Source organism: Labrus bergylta, chromosome 18, assembly GCF_963930695.1.
Source record: "Labrus bergylta chromosome 18, fLabBer1.1, whole genome shotgun sequence".
Classification (NCBI taxonomy): Eukaryota; Metazoa; Chordata; class Actinopteri; order Labriformes; family Labridae; genus Labrus; species Labrus bergylta.
Genome location: NC_089212.1, coordinates 23,480,730 through 23,501,074, shown reverse-complemented (window position 1 = coordinate 23,501,074; position 20,345 = coordinate 23,480,730). Strand labels below are relative to the sequence as shown.

At 42.1% G+C, this 20,345-nt stretch overlaps 2 protein-coding genes across 2 annotated transcripts in view; both read left to right on the top strand.

Moving 5' to 3' along the window:
* The window catches only part of LOC110004667 (uncharacterized), a 40,401-nt gene extending 25,315 nt beyond the window's left edge, over positions 1–15,086 (top strand). Inside the window, exons 7-10 of the mRNA XM_065966035.1 lie at positions 2,160–2,246; positions 2,550–2,663; positions 14,560–14,646; positions 14,946–15,086. Coding sequence (XP_065822107.1) covers positions 2,160–2,246; positions 2,550–2,663; positions 14,560–14,646; positions 14,946–15,063 — 406 coding nt within the window. The 3' untranslated portion in view covers positions 15,064–15,086. The remainder of the gene's footprint in view (positions 1–2,159; positions 2,247–2,549; positions 2,664–14,559; positions 14,647–14,945) is intronic.
* Positions 1–20,345, top strand: part of LOC109975379 (trichohyalin-like) — a 201,578-nt gene that overhangs the window by 92,869 nt on the left and 88,364 nt on the right. The window contains exon 13 of the mRNA XM_065966013.1: positions 19,607–19,693. Coding sequence (XP_065822085.1) covers positions 19,607–19,693 — 87 coding nt within the window. The remainder of the gene's footprint in view (positions 1–19,606; positions 19,694–20,345) is intronic.

Below are 20,345 nucleotides of genomic sequence, written 5' to 3'. Positions count from 1 at the left end.
TGTAATAAATGTGGAGGTCTTCTGTGATCTTAATCCCGTGTGAATCTGCCATGTCTGTTATTTGTGAAGTAAAAATTCCACCGCAAATTATCTACCGTATGTCGCCAAACACAGAGGTCATGTGATAATATTAGTCCCGTGCAAATCAGCATCTCGTAATTTGGGGTAGTTTTTTTAATTTATTTTTTTAAGGTTGTTTGTCTTCTCCCTGACTTTTTTCTGCCTTTTTCCCGGTGGAGAATTATGGAGGCTGCATTGCCAATTCTAAATGAAAGATCTGACAGCATTTTGGATGCAAATTCAGGAGGCCCATCTAGCTACACAGCATGGAGACCCAATCGCAGAAAGAGCAAGCTCAAATCCATCAGGAGAGAGAAATCTCCAAAGATGATAAGATGGAACATTTTTCTATATTTTACGCATATATTACTCAGAGCCTTGTGTTATACGAGTAGTGTATGTCTGTCTGTGAATGGCTCAGTGCGAGTGAGAAAAGAGAACAAGCTGAACTCTCCGTGTCTGTTTACAACTTGCTGCACCCCAGTTAAAGTGACGGGGGTCAGCTCGAAGTTTAGGGCTACAACTTCGGCTCTGAAGCAGACCAATAAGTCTCCGCTGTGTGCTCCGACCACGGTCGGAACGCCGAAGCAGGAAAGGTTAACACATGACATCATATCTGGGGGATAAAATCAGTATATTCGAGTTCAAAAACAGACTTAACTTATCCCGTGTGAATGTGCCGCACGAAACACAGACGAGGTGATGTAATTTCTAAATCACATGAGGTCCCCAGGTAATACTAGTGCCGTGCGAATAGGGCTTTAATCATTTATGATTCCATGCGGTTAGTTAAAATACGAGCACATAATTTAAGTTCTGAGTTCAAAATTGACAGAGGTCTGAAATTACTGCATAAAGTATTGTTGGGGTTTTGCAGAGCTAATACACAGGTAACATTTAAGTTGGGTTTTAGTATATAGTAACATTTGGTTATTAAATTAATATAAATAATTACTCTTAATTCATTATTAATATACTGTAAAACAACAATATTATTAACTAGAGTTAAAAAACAGGGGCACCACTGTGGGATCAGAGAACATGAACCAAATATCATAAAATCAGTCTCAAATGAATTAATTAAATACTAATATTATCAATAATTAACAACCTAAATTGCAGACGTGAAATCTGTACATAAAGCCCTCGCAACCAGTTGTATTACAATGCAAATACACCAGTAATCACAAACAACTGATCTTAAATAAAACAGAATTTATTTGAACAAAGCAACATCAACTGCAATCAATGAAACTCAGTCAAACAAATAACTATTATAAACTAAGCTACAGCAAACAAAATATCTACAAACAAACCACGTAGCGCGCGCGCGTGCGTGCGTGTGTGTGGTCATGAGTGCCGATGTGTGTGTTTGTGTGTGAGAGAGAGCGGGGGGGAGAGATAGAGGGCAGATGAGAGCACCATGTGGAGCTACGTCACGTAGGTACAAAATGGTGGACAAAGACAAAAGAAGCCGTGTGGCTTAGTTTGAGCTCTCTGAGCTGAGTTCAGTAACTGTTACTTAAACACCAGAAAGCCAGTGGCCGGACTTTGATTCAACAGCAGGTACACTGGTCTTTCTGATTGTGAAAGCCGTTGACTGAAGGTAAACTAGCATAGCATTACATACATAGGCGAACACAGCAGTTCATCACAATAAAACAAATGCAGCAGCTTACAACAAATAATTAACAGAATGTGATGTAATGTGATGTAAGATAAATAAAAATAAAAACAGGGGGTATATACACTACAAAATGAATGATGAAGTTAACTGGGGGGAATTAAGAATTGAGACAGTATTTGCAGGGAATGACAAGATAAAGTGACAAGTAATTAAAGTGGCTTGGTATGATAAATAGCAGCAAGTAATGTAAACATCAGAGAAGAGAGGCAGTGTTGTACCACAGTTGAAGTGATGTTGAGTTTTCAAGTGAAATGTTTGACTGAAACATCAACACCTCCTCTCTACTTTGATCCTTTGTGTCATTCATGGAATAAAGAAACAACACAGTGTTTAATGTGTTGCTCAGTGTCTGCTTTGCTCTTCATATTTCATTTGTAATAAAGAAACATCATCAGTGTGTCTCTTGTTGCAGGTATCAAATGTGGCAACACCTGCAAAATCAGAGGGAACGTCTTCGAGTGCGAGAAGAACGTTTTTTGGCCGACCTCCCACCTCATGAGTGAGTAAAATGTATTTACAACATATACAGTATGTATTCTTTCAGATGAAGCGATGAACATCATTTAAATCTTGTTTTTCTTCAGCAAAGGTAAATTGATTTTTGTTTTCACATATTTATAAAATTATTGTTCCTGCTGGTTCAGAAATATCTCATATAAAAAACTCAGGTTTGATTTCCATATGAGAAGCTGGGTTAATCATTCAGAGTGAACCAGATCAAGTCTGACTGGACTAATCTTGAAGTTTTTCATCTGTTGTTGTGGTTTGATATCTAACTATCTAATCTTTCTCTTTTTTTCAGCTTTCTCAGTGATGACGACCAATCGTCACGTCCATCTAATCAACCTCTCCGCCGTAATCGGTCAACAGGAAAAAAGATTGACTTAAAAAAATCAGAAAAAAACAACCCAGCCAGGTAAGTGTTTTCATCATTGAATCCTGACAGTCATATTTTTACACACACACACACACACTGAGTCTGTTTTGCTGCATGTTGAAAAAACAAATACAATCTCATGTTGAGTTGATCATGTTTGCACTCTGAAAACTTTCATCTGTCTTTATTATTTTCACAACAGGTTTGTTTTTCTAACTTTTTTTGCATCCTTCCAATCCGTGTTCAGGATCAGTTTCTGTGTGTAAATTGGTGGTGTTCCTTTAATGTGCAGTTTCAGTATAGCTAGCAGCGTATCAAACTCTGACATCCTGAAATACACCTGAAGTGATGCTGATCATTCTGCAGCTCTTTTATCAACAGGGGAAACTCTCCTGGCTCTTGTCTTGTTTTCAAGAGTGGGTGGACCCAGAGGTTTTTATTTATTTATTTTTTAAGGACTGAAAGAATCACAAAGTCATCCTCACGGCTCGATGACTCCATTCTGTCTCACACTGACAATTTTCAGAATGAAGAGAAGAATGAACACATCTGACTCAGAGTGTGAGGTTCCTGTGTAACGTTTTGATCGGATTACAGATCTGAAAAACACATTTTAAAAAAACAGACTCAGTGTGCAAATACCTTGAAGATGAAACAACCCCCATGGTTGATGTAAAGCAAACGCCATGCTCCTGTTTAAAAGATGTTAAAGTGATGTTGAGTTTTCAAGTCAAATGTTTGACTGTGTTGGGCCACGCAGACTTAGGACAGTCAAACAATGGACTTGGGCCTGCACCTCTGTAAAAGCCTCATTTGAGTTATTCACTGAGATCACAAAGAGGCCTAAAAGGACTCTTAATCCCAGAATCCCCTGCAGTACTTCACACCTACGCGTGAAGTAAGGGGGGGACCGGAACCTCTCTCTCCTCATTGGAGGGGACCTGAGGTAGACCCCCCATGGAGCAGGCCAGGCTACAAAAACTCCAAGACTTCCATTGTTCTTCCTCTTTCCACGCGCTGACTTCTAGTGCTCCGAGACCCAAGCTTACCTCCTGTTTCTGCAACAATCTTCCTTTGTTTTAAGTTTTTTTGGCGCGCAGGTATTCCGCGGCTGGCAGTGTTCTAAATTCCGAGCTCGGATTGTCCAGTGAACGCATCTCAGTTTCTCGGAGAGCGTCAGACTATAACAGATTATCAGAAAGATAACGGTCTTATTCCGTCCTGCAACGAAAGGACATCAAAGGACATCTTTCCACTCGACAGAGAACCAACGAAGCCGCTCTCGCCGCAAGGGACCCTCGCCGCCATCAGACGCCTCTGCACCAGGACGGACATAAGATCTGCTCCATCGCCGGACTCTTTTCCTTTCACCAATCGCGGACAAAGCGATTCACAAGTGAGGCTTAATTAGGTCTGGGCAGAATTAGCTTTAGAGAGTGTTTTTAACAATTGTTGATCGAAGCAGAAACTGTAATTTTTATCTTTGTTGGACTGCTGCGTCCTGAGTTTTAACTGTTTAAAACTCGTGTTGTTGTTTTAGACCGCTGCGTCCTATATGTGTTTAGCGTAACAGCGTTATAATCGGGTATTACTCTTCTGATCAGAAAGGCCAGTGTAAGCCGTATTAACTTGAATTCGGCTATTGGTTTGTTTCTGTGAATGAAGGGAATTACTCCGAGTTGTGGCGCGGGATTCGGACTGTGATCCGGCCTCTTCAGGCACGCATTTCTCCTTTATTCTCTTTTATCCTCTTTTATTTCCCCTTCTACGAACATACACACACACACACACACATATTCCTGTGTAAACGTACATCTGTAGACCAACTCCACCACCGCGCCATTACGCACAGAGATCTATACACTCGCGGCTATCCAGACGCCTCAGAGACACAGATCGTGTAGGGCCGAACTCGGTCTCTTTTAGACATTAAGGCCACATTTAGGCCTTTGTTAGGTGTGCGCCATCGGAAGGGCGACCACGTGGGACGAAGTAATCTTCCCCCCCCCCCTTTCTCTCCCTTTCATCCACATACGCACGCACGCACGCACGCACGCACCCAAGTCTTTGTTAGGTTTGCGCCATCGTGAGCGACCACGTGGGTACGAAGCCATCTCCCCCCCCCCTTTCTTGTTCTCTCTCTCTATCTCATATCTACATACACACTCATCTACATACACACTCATCTGCACACACACATATTTACACCTCATCCACGAGCCTTGCTTGATAATGTTTGTTGCTTAGATTAGTTTATAAGAGTTATTTGTTTAATTAAGTTCATTGATTTTGGGTTGATGTTGCTTTGTTTAAATAAATTCTGTTATAATTTAAGAGAGCAGTTGTTTGTGGTTACTGGTTGTATTTGCATTGTGATATAAGCTGGGTGCGAAGGCTTTGTGTACGGATTTCACGCCTTCAATTTATTAAATATAGTTATTCATTATTAATAATATTAGTAATTAAATAACTAATTTGAGACTGATTTGAATGATATTTTGGTTATATTTACCTGATTACAGGTTGGTGCCCCAAAACGAGATTAAACATAGTTTAATGATATCTTATTTATATTATTAATAATTAAGTATAATTATTAAAGAATATAACCAAAGTTGACTTGATACAACCCCAACAAATGGTGCCCCGTGTGAGGCCTCAATAAACCAGCTTTATTGCACTGTTAACACACAGTAATCCAAACTTAAATCCTAAAAAGGATCCTTCTGAAGAAAATTATATTTTCTTTAAATTTTTGTGGTTTAAGCAAAGCAGACATCAAGCTGTGGCTTAGTTGTGTTGTATGTTGTTAGTTACTGGTTAAAGCCATAACTGTTGTCCCCTTTGGGTCCATACAACAATTGGACATAATGATGCAGCTAGTGTGACTTTATCAAGTAACTTGATTTGTTGCATTAATCTAGATTTTGATCCTGAAGTATTCTACTAAAGGATTGTGGTGCTCCTGTCTGAGAGGTGTGAGTTCCTCCCTTCCTTGGGGACTTGAGGTGTGAATCCCCTCTCCTATCTTCCAGGATAGACTGCAGTGATCAGTTGGGAAACTTAGATAAGATTTGCTCTTGTGTACCAAGACCCTAGGTGAGTCGGGAGCTGAGACTGCTTTTGGATCAGACGACGCAGCACTGCAAGAAACTGCTGCCGGTCTGACGAACCTCTCCTTAGGGGAGAGTGTCAACCTATATAGCTTTTCAATTAGCATTAGTGATAAGAAGTTAGAAGAGCTAGTTGATCTTGTCAACCACAGAGCAAGGCTCACCCCTAATAAAGACAGAATGTATGCAGAAGACATACATCAACCATGGGCCAAAGCTCACTATGGATCAGATGATCCACCCCTTCAAGACGTAGTTGCTAATCTTATCCACCTCCCTATAGAGCAGCTCGACAGCCTGAACTCCTACACCCTCAGCACATGTGAAGAGAAACTAAAGGGCTTGGTTGAATATGCAAATCAACCAATTGGGAAGCCAACACGTACAGTTTCAGATGTTCTAGGCAAAATTCTCCTCCTTTATCAGCGCAAATTAAATGTGCAGAATGAGATACACCGGGAACAGCTAGCCCGGGCACTAGAAGAAGGACAGATCCTGTGGGACGACTTCGAAAGAATGCAGGATAAACTAAAGACCTTGCAGGAAAATTGCAAGGCCCTGCAGGAGGAGAATAAAACACTGCATGAAAGCAGCAAACTGGCCGAACAGAATAAACGAAGTGACACGGTACCCAGATTTCAGAATAGGCAGATAAGTACTGCAGCCCCCAGATCAGCTGAGGAAACCTCAGACGAAGGATGGGAGACTGAAACAAGCCCCTGGAGGAGGGAGACAGACATGTTGCAGGATCTGGAGGAGAGGGGAAGGCACCGCCGGGTCGACCGAGGCACAAAAGCGCCCACGTCCTCAGACCACCCGGTAAAGAGCTGGATGATCAAAGATGAAGGGCCCCCGCGTTCCGCAATACGCTTTGAGCGAAGAGAACCCTCACCCTGCAGGAGGAGAGGCTTTACTCCCCCTAGAGACAGGGAGGGGACACAGGCCCAATCGGGCACCGAACGCTACCTGTCCCACGATAGACGGCCACGTCTGAGCCGAACACAAACCCCGCCACGGTTACAACCCTACTACCGTGACAACCACAGGGCTTCGTCAGACGAATCGGACGACCCTTGCCAGCCTTCGGGTCAGGGCCTGCGAACCAGGCAGATAGAACCTCAGGCCAAAGATCTGAAGCGTTTTGACCCAGATAGCCCAGATTCAAGTATTAACGACTACCTTAGAGAAGTTGACCATTGTCTCCTTGACCTGCCTCATGCGTCCTCACATGAAAAACTGAAACGGATCTGGAAGACTACGGCTAGGAGTGTCCGTGATTTCATGGGGACACTCCGAACCAAAGGTCCGATCCTTGCAGAAAGGAAACAAATCTGTTAGTCAGCACTTACAAACTGCCAAGCAGAAAGTGTTGGACATGTTTGAATTAATTCAGGGAGCACAGGTAAGCATGGAGCAAGACACATCGTCAGGATATGACTCTGATCCTGGACCAAGTCCCTTAAGAGATCAAACAACTCTGCTGAAAAAGCTCAGTAAAGAACCAAGCAGCCAGGATAACACAAGGACTGAGGAAATAAGTCTAGTTTTCCCTGATTTTGACTGTGGAGCTCCGCTCCTTGGGGAAACGCCCCAATTCTCTGACAACTGTGACACCTTTTCACACCTTCACAGGTTTGAATCACCACATAGGAAGGGGGGTGACTTCTCAGCCCCCAGAGGCAGAGATAACACCAGGCCCCCTCCTGCTACCTGTAGGTTCCCATTGCAGGATTCACGGCTGAGGAATATCCAAACCTCAGATGACTCGGATGGCTCCCTTCTACCCAGAGATCAAAGAATGCGCATAAGGCTCATTGAATCTATGGCACAGGATGTAGAGCGGTTTGATCCAGATAACTCAGACCTCTGCGTCGATGATTACCTCGGAGCGATTAACCTGTGTCTCAGTGAGGTACCTGATGCATCCACAAGAGAAAAACTCAGGCTGATCTGGAAGACAACTTCCAAGAGTGTCCATAACTTCACGACTACCCTTCAGCCTGAGATCAGATACCAGTACTCTGCGCTCTGCAATGCTTTGCGCCAGGAATACTCCACCTACATTGACCCTGCATCTGCTCTTCTTAGTGCTTTCAGTGTCTTGCACCAGAAGCACGAGGCCCCCAAAGATTATTACTGGCGACTAAGATCTGCATATTTCCAGGGACGTAAAGGCTCCAGGTTTGGAAGAGAACCCAACTTTCAAGTCCATCTTCATGCACAATCTGCATGGCTGCGTGCGTTCAGATGTCACCCTGCATAGTCGTACACATCAGTTTAGTATGAAAGAGATCAAGAGATTCGCACAGGCGGTTTGGCAGACACGCTTACGCCACGTGTCACGTGAGGGCAACAAGTTGCCTCGTGCTAGGAATAAGAGACCATATCACCGGCAGAATAGAGAACAGAGCCAGGGGGGTGAAGGTGGGACTCAACCACAGAGTAGGTTCCAGCCTGGAGAACTGATCACTACCAGATCCGAGTTGGAGCGCATGAAAGATGTGGTATGTCAGGGGGTCTCCCTCGCTTACAGAGAACCTGATTCTGACTCCACATAGAAGTGGGGGTGTAGCCTCCATTCTGGAAACACAACAATGTCACTCTACCGACATGAATGTTTCCTAGTCCCTGTTTTGTGTTTTGACATTGGTAGGGAGACACATAATGTACCTCTACATTTACACACCTACATGCTACAAACACCTTCCCACAGGCTTACTCCTGCCCAGGCTAGCAGTTAGCCCACAAATCTACACCTGATACTCTTCTCTTTCTCTCCTCCTCTTGTCTGTTTGTTTCATTTGTTTTGTTAAAGAATGCACCTTGAGTAGCAAAGCTTTGCTAATGCCTGGTTATGTTTTATGCCTAGCTTTAGACATAGTTAGACAGTCTGCCCAGACTTTGCCTCAGTGTCTGCCCAGACCGAATGCCTCTCAAAATGTATGGACTTTTGCTCACTAACTATTTGAACATTTGTCTCCTAACACATGGACTGTTGGCCCTATGTGCCCTAAAGACCGCGACCCGCAATCCCATTCTTCAGGACAAAGGGGGGATGTTGAGCCACGCAGGCTTAGGACAGTCAAACAATGGACTTGGGCCTGCACCTCTGTAAAAGCCTCATTTGAGTTATTCACTGAGATCACAAAGAGGCCTAAAAGGACTCTTAATCCCAGAATCCCCTGCAGTACTTCACACCTACGCGTGAAGTAAGGGGGGGACCGGAACCTCTCTCTCCTCATTGGAGGAGGCCAGGCTACAAAACCTCCAAGACTTCCATTGTTCTTCCTCTTTCCACGCGCTGACTTCTAGTGCTCCGAGACCCAAGCTTACCTCCTGTTTCTGCAACAATCTTCCTTTGTTTTAAGTTTTTTTGGCGCGCAGGTAATCCGCGGCCGGCAGTGTTCTAAATTCCGAGCTCGGATTGTCCAGTGAACGCATCTCAGTTTCTCGGAGAGCGTCAGACTATAACAGATTATGAGATAAGATGAGATTCAACTTTATTGTCATTACACATATACAAGTATAGAGTAACGAAATGAGGTTTGGCATCTCACCAGAAGTGCAAATAAGCAGAAAGTGCAAAAGTCTGTGCTATGTACAGTAACTGAGTGCAAGAGTCTGTGCTATGTACAGTAATTCTGTGCTATGTACAGTAATTGCAAAATTTACAGATGTAGACAAAAAAAGTGAATTATGAGGTATATCTGGATGGCTGGATTAATGGGATGCAATAAATATAAATAAATGCTATAAATAAGTAATGTTACAAAATAAGTGTGTTCTTAGGATTATAATATACAGATTAAGGTGCAGTGAGCATGCTATACTAATAATATACAGATTAAGATGCAGTGAACATGCTATACTAATAATATACAGATTAAGATGCAGTGAGCATGCTATACTAATAATATACAGATTAAGATGCAGTGAACATGCTATACTAATAATATACAGATTAAGATGCAGTGAGCATGCTATACTAGTTTACAGCATATGAACATACTATAATACAATAATACAGATGGATGAGAGATGTGTGTGTATGACCAGGAGGAGTGGTGGGGCGATGATGGGTGTGAGGTGATATGTAGGGGAAAGGGGGGTCAGCAGGGTGCGGAGAGAGAGAGAGAGAGACAGAGTTCAGAGTTCGGGGGGTAGAGTTCAGTAGAGAAACAGCTTTGGGGAAAAAGTTGTTCCTCAGTCTGCTGGTTCTGGTCCGGAGGCTTCTGAAGCGCCTGCCGGAGGGCAGGAGGGTAAACAGTCTGTGGGCAGGGTGGGAGGAGTCTTTAAGGATGCCGTGAGCTCGCCGCAGACAGCGTGTTCTTTGGACATCCTCAATGGCAGGAAGTGGACACCTTGTGATGCGCTGGGCGGTTTTTACCACCCGCTGTAGCGCCTTACGGTCTGCGACAGAGCAGTTTCCGTACCAGACTGAGACACTGCTGGTCAGGATGCTCTCGATCACACAGCGGTAGAAGTTCATCAGTACAGCTGAAGACAGGTGGTGTCTCTTCAGTGTCCTCAGGAAAAAGAGGCGTTGATGAGCCTTCTTAACCAGACTGGAGGTGTTAGTGGACCAGGAGAGGTCCTCTGTGATGTGGGTCCCCAGGAACTTGAAGCTGGAGACACGTTCAACAGCCATCCCGTTGATGTGAATGGGGTTGTGCGTGCTTCCTCTTTCTCTCCTGAAGTCCACGATGATCTCCTTCGTCTTGCTGGTGTTGAGGAGCAGGTTGTTGTCAGCACACCAGGCGGCCAGATGCTGTACCTCCTCCCTGTAGGCCGTGTCATCGTTGTTGCTGATGAGGCCAATCACCGCTGTATCGTCCGCAAACTTGATGATGGTGTTGGATCCATGTACAGGTCTGCAGTCGTGGGTGAAGAGGGAGTAGAGGAATGGGCTCAGCACACAGCCCTGTGGTACGCCTGTGTTGAGTGTGATGGTGGTGGAGCAGGTGTGTCCTGACCTAACATACTGGGGTCTGTTGGTCAGAAAGTCCATTATCCAGTGACGGAGGGAGGTGTTGAAGCCCAGGTCTCCGAGTTTAGTGTTTAACTTGGAGGGGATGACAGAGTTGAATGCTGAGCTAAAATCAACAAACAGCATTCGTGCGTATGTGTTGTTATTGTCCAGATGAGTGAGCACAGAGTGCAGCGCAGTGGAGACTGCATCCTCTGTACTCCTGTTGCTGCGGTAGGCAAACTGGTATGGGTCCAGTGTGGGTGGGAGGCAGTTTTTCAGGTGTGCTAGGACCAGTCGCTCAAAGCACTTCATTATGATGGGTGTGAGTGCCACAGGGCGGTAGTCGTTCAGGCCTGTCGGGCTGGAGTGTTTCGGCACTGGGACAATGGAGGTGGCTTTGAAGCATGCTGGCACAGCTGCTTGGGCGAGGGACAGGTTGAAGATGTCCGTAAAAACCCCAGTGAGCTGCTCCGCACATGCCCTAAGCACGCGCCCGGGGGTGCCGTCTGGACCAGCAGCCTTTCGAGCGTTGATCCGGCTCAGTGCAGCGTGGACGTCTGTGGAGGTGAGTGAGAGGGGTTGGTTGTCTGCAGGAGGTCTGGTCGTGGTCTGCGATTCCCTGTTGTCTCTATCGAAACGAGCATAAAAGTGATTTAGCTCGTTCAGGAAGGAGACATCTGTGGTTATCGGGGTGGAGTTTCTGGGTTTATAGTCACTGATGGCCTGGATGCCCTGCCACATGCGTCTGGGGTCGGAGTTGGAGAAGTGTTCCTCAACCTTCAGCTTGTAGCAGTGCTTGGCCTTGATGATGCCCCTCCTCAGGTTTGCCCTGGATACGCTGTAGGCCATTGCATCATCTGATCTGAAGGCGGTGTTGCGGGCCTTCAGCAGGAGATGCACCTCCTTGTTCATCCATGGCTTCTGATTTGGGTACGTGGTGATCTGCTTCCATGTTGTAACACTGTCGATGGTGGTGTTGATATAATCCAGCACGGAAGAAGTGTAGGTGTCAATGTCTGTGTGAGAGCCCAAGGTAGCCTGCGAAGCAAACATACTCCAGTCTGTGTGATGGAACTTGTCCTGAAGTACAGAGTCTGTCCCCGCTGGCCACACTTTAATAGTTGTCACTGATGGCTTCACACGTTGGATGAGTGGGTAGTACTTGGGGATGAGGAACAAAGAAAGATGGTCTGACTGTCCCAGGTGGGGGAGGGGGGTCGTGGTGTAGGCTCCTGCGATGTTTGTGTAAACATGGTCCAGAGTTTTGTTTCCTCTTGTATTGCAGGAAACATGCTGGTGAAATTTAGGGAGCACTGTCTTTAAGTTTGAGTGATTAAAATCACCTGCAACTATAAATGCAGCCTCCGGGTGAGCAGTCTGTTGTTTACTGATAGCGGTGTAAAGTTCGTTCATAGCAGCTTTTGCATCGGCATCAGGGGGGATGTAGGCTGCAGTTACAATAGTGGAGCTGAGCGCCCTTGGCTGATAGAAAGGTCTACATTTAACCATGAGAAACTCAAGGTTAGCTGAGCAGTGTCTCCCAATAATGACAGAGTCTGTACACCAAGCTTTGTTAATATAGATGCACAGCCCTCCTCCTCTGGTCTTACCGGAGTCCTCTGCTGTTCTGTCTGCCCGGAGTGTGTGTGGCGACCGGCTAGCTTGATAGCATCGTCCGGTACTCCGTTGTTTAGCCATGTTTCCGTGAAGATCATGACATTACAGTCCATAAGTCTCTTACTGTGGATGATGCGAAGTCGTAACTCGTCCATTTTGTTCACCAAAGACCGCACATTAGCGAGGAAAATGCTGGGTAACGGGAGACGGTGCGGTGTTAGCTTTAGCTTAGCTCTTATACCTCCGCGCTTCCCCCGCCTTTATAGCTGAGGAATCAACATTATGAATTTATCAAACATATCATTATTAGGCAAAACCTAATCTGCATTTCTATAATCAGTTTTATTTATAGCTGCAGATTGTCAATCCCTCCCTACTCCCTGTTTCCCGTGGCGACCAAACCCCCCCCTCCCCCTCCCCCGCAAGATCTCCAATTATATACACAAGGTCTGGAAAATATGCTACAATTCAACTAACTTAGTTAGAAAGTCGCACTCCCCTGACTACATTATTTTACATATTGCATATGTGATGTAATTGCATCTGTATATGGATGCATGTATTCGCGCATACATGTTCATACACTCAAAACACATTTCTCTACACATTCAAAATAAAATCCACATATGTCAACAGAGGTAACAGTTTATGAATTGAGGTGTATTAAGTCTTTTGGGAAATGTAGAAAACACCAAGTATTAAAGGGCAATTCATCACATTAACATTCACTTGTTTCTCAATAATACACAGTTCTTTTACTTATTGGTAGTTAATAATGCTTCAATTATAGTTAAAATCAACGTCCAAGATGATATGGTGTTTCTATTGGCACCATGGATTTTGGCTACAGAAAGTTCCATGTTAACTACCTCAAGATAAGTATTAATCCACTGTGATATTGAGAGAACATGTGAAAGTTGCCAGCGGAGAGCCAACATCTTTCTTGCGGCAGTAAGTCCAGCTAACATTATGCGTTTTTGTGAGTATGCAAGTTGTAGGGTAGTCTTGTGTGAGTGCAAAGGTATATCACAATTTAAGATTCTAGATAAAATAAGGCAAACTTGTCTCCAAAATTTTGCTACATGCATTCCCAAGACATGTGCATAAATGAGCCAACATGAGTATCTGGGCAGAGATCACAATTTGATAAAGAAGACAGTTTCATAAGGTAACGTTTCCTGGGTGTAAGATAGGTTCTGTGAATGAAGTTAAGGTGTCTTAGTTGGAGGTTTGGTTTTTTGGAAGAGTCAACGATAGTTCCTCATATCTTTTTCTAACTATCATCCTCCAAAGCTACCTCCAGTCCCCTAGACCACACTTGCTTGATGTACATGGATGTACACACTTGTATGGATGCTCTCCCACACTGGAGATGCAAATGGAACAGACCCAGTTAGAAGGGAATTATTATGAAATATAGGGCTGTGTGCCACTTCTGACTTGTTTTCGATTCTCTTTCTGTTTTGCGCCATATTGATAGGACTAAGATGGAGTTTGGCATGTTTTAGTGGTATGGCAGAGTAAACTAAATCCTTTAATCTATGAGGATGGGCTATGTATTCCTCTATAGGTTTCCATGACACCACAGCATCAGGGTTAAACCAGGATGAGATAGGCCTTAGGACAAATGACCAGGAATAGTATTTAAAATTTGGGACGGAGAGACCTCCTGATGATTTATGACATCGCAGTGTGGATAACTTAACACAGGGTCGCTTCCCTCCCCAAATGAATTTAGTCACAAGTGACTGAATCTTGTCCTAGTATGTCCAGTAGTGGTGGTAATGGCAACATGGAGGAAAAGAAGTTTACCCATGGTAGGATGTCCATTTTTACTATGGAGACGTGAGCCTGAAGAGAAATGGGGAATTTGACCCATCTATCTAGATCGACAGTTATGCATTTATAATTATTCCAATAGTTGTTTGTCATAGTGCTATTAAGAGAAGGAGAAATGACCTCTCCCAGATATTTAAATTGTTTGACCATAGGAACTAGTGCTGGTAAGGAAGATGGGTCTAAGTAGGAATTAAGGTAATGAAGCCCTTAAAGACCTTAAAGACCAAAGACCTTACATTTTTGACTGAAACATCAACACATCCTCTCTACTTTGATCCTTTGTGTCATTCATGGAATAAAGAAACAACACAGTGTTTAATGTGTTGCTCAGTGTCTGCTTTGCTCTTCATATTTCATTTGTAATAAAGAAACATCATCAGTGTGTCTCTTGTTGCAGGGATCGAGCATGGCAACTTCTGCAGAAACAGAAGAAACTCATTCAAATGCAAGAAGAACTTGTTTTGGCCCGTCTCCCACCTGATTGGTGAGTAAAATGTATTTACAACATATACAGTATGTATTCTTTCAGATGAAGCTATGAACATCATTTTAATGTTTTTTTCTTCAGAAAGGTAAATTGATTTTTATTTTCACTTATTTATAAAATTATTGTTCCTGCTGGTTCAGAAATATCTCATAAAAAACTCAGGTTTGATTTCCATATGAGAAGCTGGGTTAATCATTCAGAGTGAACCAGATCAAGTCTGACTGGACTAATCTTGAAGTTTTTCATCTGTTGTTGTGGTTTGATATCTAACTATCTAATCTTTCTCTCTTTTTCAGCTTTCTCAGTGATGACGACCAATCGGCATGTCCATCTGATCCATCCCTCCACAGTGATTGGTCAAATGGACAATTAATTAATTTCAAAAAATTAGAAAAATGCGACCCTGACAGGTAAGTGTTTTTAACATTGAATCCTGACAGTCATGTTTGTACACACACACAGACACTGAGTCTGTTTTGCTGCATGTTGAAAAAACTTACACAATTTCATGTCAATCTCCAGTCGATCATGTTTGGACTGTGAAAACTTTCATCTGTCTTTATTATTTTCAGAACAGGTTTGTTTTTCTAACTTTTTTTTGATCAATTTTTTTTATTGATTTTCATGTTCAGGCAACATATACATTTATATATCACATATCTGAGGAATCAACATTATGAATTTGTCAAACATATCATTAATAGGTAAAACCTAATCTGCATTTCTATAATCAGTTTTATTTATAGCTGCAGATTGTCAATCCCTCCCTACTCCCTGTTTCCCGTGGCGACCAAAGCCCCCCTCCCCGTCCCCTGCAAGATCTCCAACTATATACACAAGTTCTGGAAAATATGCTACAATTCAACTAACTTAGTTAGAAAGTCGCACTCCCCTGACTACATTATTTTACATATTGCATATGTGATGTAATTACATCTGTATATGGATGCATGTATTCGCACATACATGTTCATACACTCAAAACACATTTCTCTACACATTCAAAATAAAATCCACATATGTCAACAGAGGTAACAGTTTATGAATTGAGGTGTATTAAGTCTTTTGGGAAATGTAGAAAACACCAAGTATTAAAGGGCAATTCATCACATTAACATTCACTTGTTTCTCAATAATACACAGTTCTTTTACTTATTGGTAGTTAATAATGCTTCAATTATAGTTAAAATCAACGCCCAAGATGATATGGTGTTTCTATTGGCACCATGGATTTTGGCTACAGAAAGTTCCATGTTAACTACCTCAAGATAAGTATTAATCCACTGTGATATTGAGAGAACATGTGAAAGTTGCCAGCGGAGAGCCAACATCTTTCTTGCAGCAGTAAGTCCAGCTAACATTATGCGTTTTTGTGAGTATGCAAGTTGTAGGGTAGTCTTGTGTGAGTGCAAAGGTATATCACAATTTAAGATTCTAGATAAAATAAGGCAAACTTGTCTCCAAAATTTTAGGATAGGATAGGATAATACTTTATTGATCCCCAGAGGGGAAATTCGGGTGTTACAGCAGCACAGACAAGAAAGCTCAAAAATACACATTAAACAGAATAGATAAGATAAGAACATTTTGCTACATGCATTCCCAAGACATGTGCATAAATGAGCCAACATGAGTATCTGGGCAGAGATCACAATTTGATAAAGAAGACAGTTTCATAAGGTAACGTTTCCTGGGTGTAAGATAGGTTCTGTGAATGAAGTTAAGGTGTATTAGTTGGAGGTTTGGGTTTTTGGAAGAGTCAACGATAGTTCCCCATATCTTTTTCTAACTATCATCATCCAAAGCTACCTCCAGTTCCCTAGACCACACTTGCTGGATGTACATGGATGTACACACTTGTATGGATGCTCTCCCACACTGGAGATGCAAATGGAACAGACCCAGTTAGAAGGGAATTATTATGAAATATAGGGCTGTGTGCCACTTCTGACTTGTTTTCGATTCTCTTTCTGTTTTGCGCCATATTGATAGGACTAAGATGGAGTTTGGCATATTTTAGTGGTATGGCAGAGTAAACTAAATCCTTTAATCTATGAGGATGGGCTATGTATTCCTCTATAGGTTTCCATGACACCACAGCATCAGGGTTAAACCAGGATGAGATAGGCCTTAGGACAAATGACCAGCAATAGTATTTAAAATTTGGGATGGAGAGACCTCCTGATGATTTATGACGTCGCAGTGTGAATAACTTAACACAGGGTCGCTTCCCTCCCCAAATGAATTTAGTCACAAGTGGCTGAATCTTGTCCTAGTATGTCCAGTAGTGGTGGTAATGGCAACATGGAGGAAAAGAAGTTTACCCGTGGTAGGATGTCCATTTTTACTATGGAGACGTGAGCCTGAAGAGAAATGGGGAATTTGACCCATCTATCTAGATCGACAGTTATGCATTTATAATTATTCCAATAGTTGTTTGTCATAATGCTATTAAGAGAAGGAGAAATGACCTCTCCCAGATATTTAAATTGTTTGACCATAGGAACTAGTGCTGGTAAGGAAGATGGGTCTAAGTAGGAATTTAATGGTAATAAAGCCGATTTGGACCAGTTTATTTTGTAGCTGGAATGGGTTCCAAATTCATTAAAGGTTTCAAGAATGTAAGGAATGGAGGTAGGTGTTTTATCTACATATAGTAGTATATCATCGACTGCTATTGTGGAAAACTATAGGGGAGATGTAAGGATGTTGTCTGATTTTCTGGGCAAGAGGTTTTAGCAACAGTGCAAATAAAAGAGGGCTTAAAGGGCAGCCTTGGCGGCATGAACGTGAAATGGGAAATCTATTAGAGATGTTATAATTTGTAATAAATGTGGAGGTCTTCTGTGATCTTAATCCCGTGTGAATCTGCCATGTCTGTTATTTGTGAAGTAAAAATTCCACCGCAAATTACCTACGGTATGTCACCAAACACACAGGTCATGTGATAATATTAGTCCCGTGCAAATCGGCATCTCGTAATTTGGGGTAGTTTTTTTAATTTATTTTTTTAAGGTTGTTTGTCTTCTCCCTGACTTTTTTCTGCCTTTTTCCCGTTCGAGAATTATGGAGGCTGCATTGCCAATTCTAAATGAAAGATCTGACAGCATTTTGGGTGCAAATTCAGGAGGCTCATCTAGCTACACAGCATGGAGACCCAATCGCAGAAAGAGCAAGCTCAAATCCATCAGGAGATAGAAATCTCCAAAGATGATAAGATGGAACATTTTTCTATCTTTTACGCATATATTACTCAGAGCCTTGTGTTATACGAGTAGTGTATGTCTGTCTGTGAATGGCTCAGTGCGAGTGAGGAAAGAGAACAAGCCGGACTCTCCGTGTCTGTTTACAACTTGCTGCACCCCAGTTAAAGTGACGGGGGTCAGCTCGAAGTTTAGGGCTACAACTTTGGCTCTGAAGCAGACCAATAAGTCTCCGCCGTGTGCTCCGACCACGGTCGGAACGCCGAAGCAGGAAAGGTTAACACATGACATCATATCTGGGGGATAATATCAGTATATTCGAGTTCAAAAACAGACTTAACTTATCCCGTGTGAATGTGCCGCACGAAACACAGACGAGGTGATGTCATTTCTAAATCACATGAGGTCCCCAGGTAATACTAGTGCCGTGTGAATAGGGCTTTAATCATATATGATTCCATGCGGTTAGTTAAAATACGAGCACATAATTGAAGTTCTGAGTTCAAAATTGACAGAGGTCTGAAATTACTGCACAAAGTATTGTTGGGGTTTTGCAGAGCTAATACACAGGCAACATTTAAGTTGGGTTTTAGTATATAGTAACATTTGGTTATTAAATTAATATAAATAATTACCCTTAATTCATTATTAATATACTGTAAAACAACAATATTATTAACTAGAGTTAAAAAACAGGGGCACCACTGTGGGATCAGAGAACATGAACCAAATGTCATAAAATCAGTCTCAAATGAATGAATTAAATACTAATATTATCAATAATTAACAACCTGTATTTAATAAATTGCAGACTTGAAATCTGTACATAAAGCCCTCGCAACCAGTTGTATCACAATGCAAATACACCAGTAATCACAAACAACTGATCTTAAATAAAACAGAATTTATTTGAACAAAGCAACATCAACTGCAATCAATGAAACTCAATCAAACAAATAACTATTATAAACTAAGCTACAGCAAACAAAATATCTACAAACAAACCACGTAGTGTGTGTGTGTGTATGTGTGTGTGTGTGTGTGAGGGGGGGAGAGATAGAGGGCAGATGAGAGCACCATGTGGAGCTACGTCACGTAGGTACAAAATGGTGGACAAAGACAAAAGAAGCCGTGTGGCTTAGTTTGAGCTCTCTGAGCTGAGTTCAGTAACTGTTACTTAAACACCAGAAAGCCAGTGGCCGGACTTTGATTCAACAGCAGGTACACTGGTCTTTCTGATTGTGAAAGCCGTTGATTGAAGGTAAACTAGCATAGCATTACATACATAGACAAACACAGCAGTTCATTACAATAAAACAAATGCAGCAGTTTACAACAAATAATAAACAGAATGTGATGTAATGTGATGTAAGATAAATAAAAATAAAAACAGGGGGTATATACAGTACAAAATGAATGATGAAGTTAACTGGGGGGAATTAAGAATTGAGACAGTATTTGCAGGGAATGACAAGATAAAGTGACAAGTAATTAAAGTGGCTTGGTATGATAAATAGCAGCAAGTAATGTAAACATCAGAGAAGAGAGGCAGTGTTGTACCACAGTTGAAGTGATGTTGAGTTTTCAAGTCAAATGTTTGACTGAAACATCAACACCTCCTCTCTACTTTGATCCTTTGTGTCATTCATGGAATAAAGAAACAACACAGTGTTTAATGTGTTGCTCAGTGTCTGCTTTGCTCTTCATATTTCATTTGTAATAAAGAAACATCATCAGTGTGTCTCTTGTTGCAGGTATCAAAGATGGCAACACCTGCAGGAAGAGAGGGAACGTCTTCGAGTCCAACAAGAATGTTTTTTGGCCCGTCTCTCACCTGATTTGTGAGTAAAATGTATTTACAACATATACAGTATGTATTCTTTCAGATGAAGCTATGAACATCATTTAAATGTTTTTTTCTTCAGAAAGGTAAATTGATTTTTGTTTTCACTTATTTATAAAATTATTGTTCCTGCTGGTTCAGAAATATCTTTTAAAAAACTCAGGTTTGGTTTCCATATGAGAAGCTGGGTTAATCATTCAGAGTGAACCAGATCAAGTCTGACTGGACTAATCTTGAAGTTTTTCATCTGTTGTTGTGGTTTGATATCTAACTATCTAATCTTTCTCTCTTTTTCAGCTTTCTCAGTGATGACGCCCAATCATCACGTCCATCTGATCCATCCCTCCACAGTGATCGGTCAAAAGGACAAATAATTAATTTCAAAAAATTAGAAAAATGCGACCCAGACAGGTAAGTGTTTTTAACAATGAATCCTGACAGTCATGTTTGTACACACACACACACACACTGAGTCTGTTTTGCTGCATGTTTAAAAAACAAATACAATCTCATGTTGAGTCGATCATGTTTGCACTCTGAAAACTTTCATCTGTCTTTATTATTTTCACAACAGGTTTGTTTTTCTAACTTTTTTTGATCAATTTTTTTTATTGATTTTCATGTTCAGGCAATATATACATTTATATATC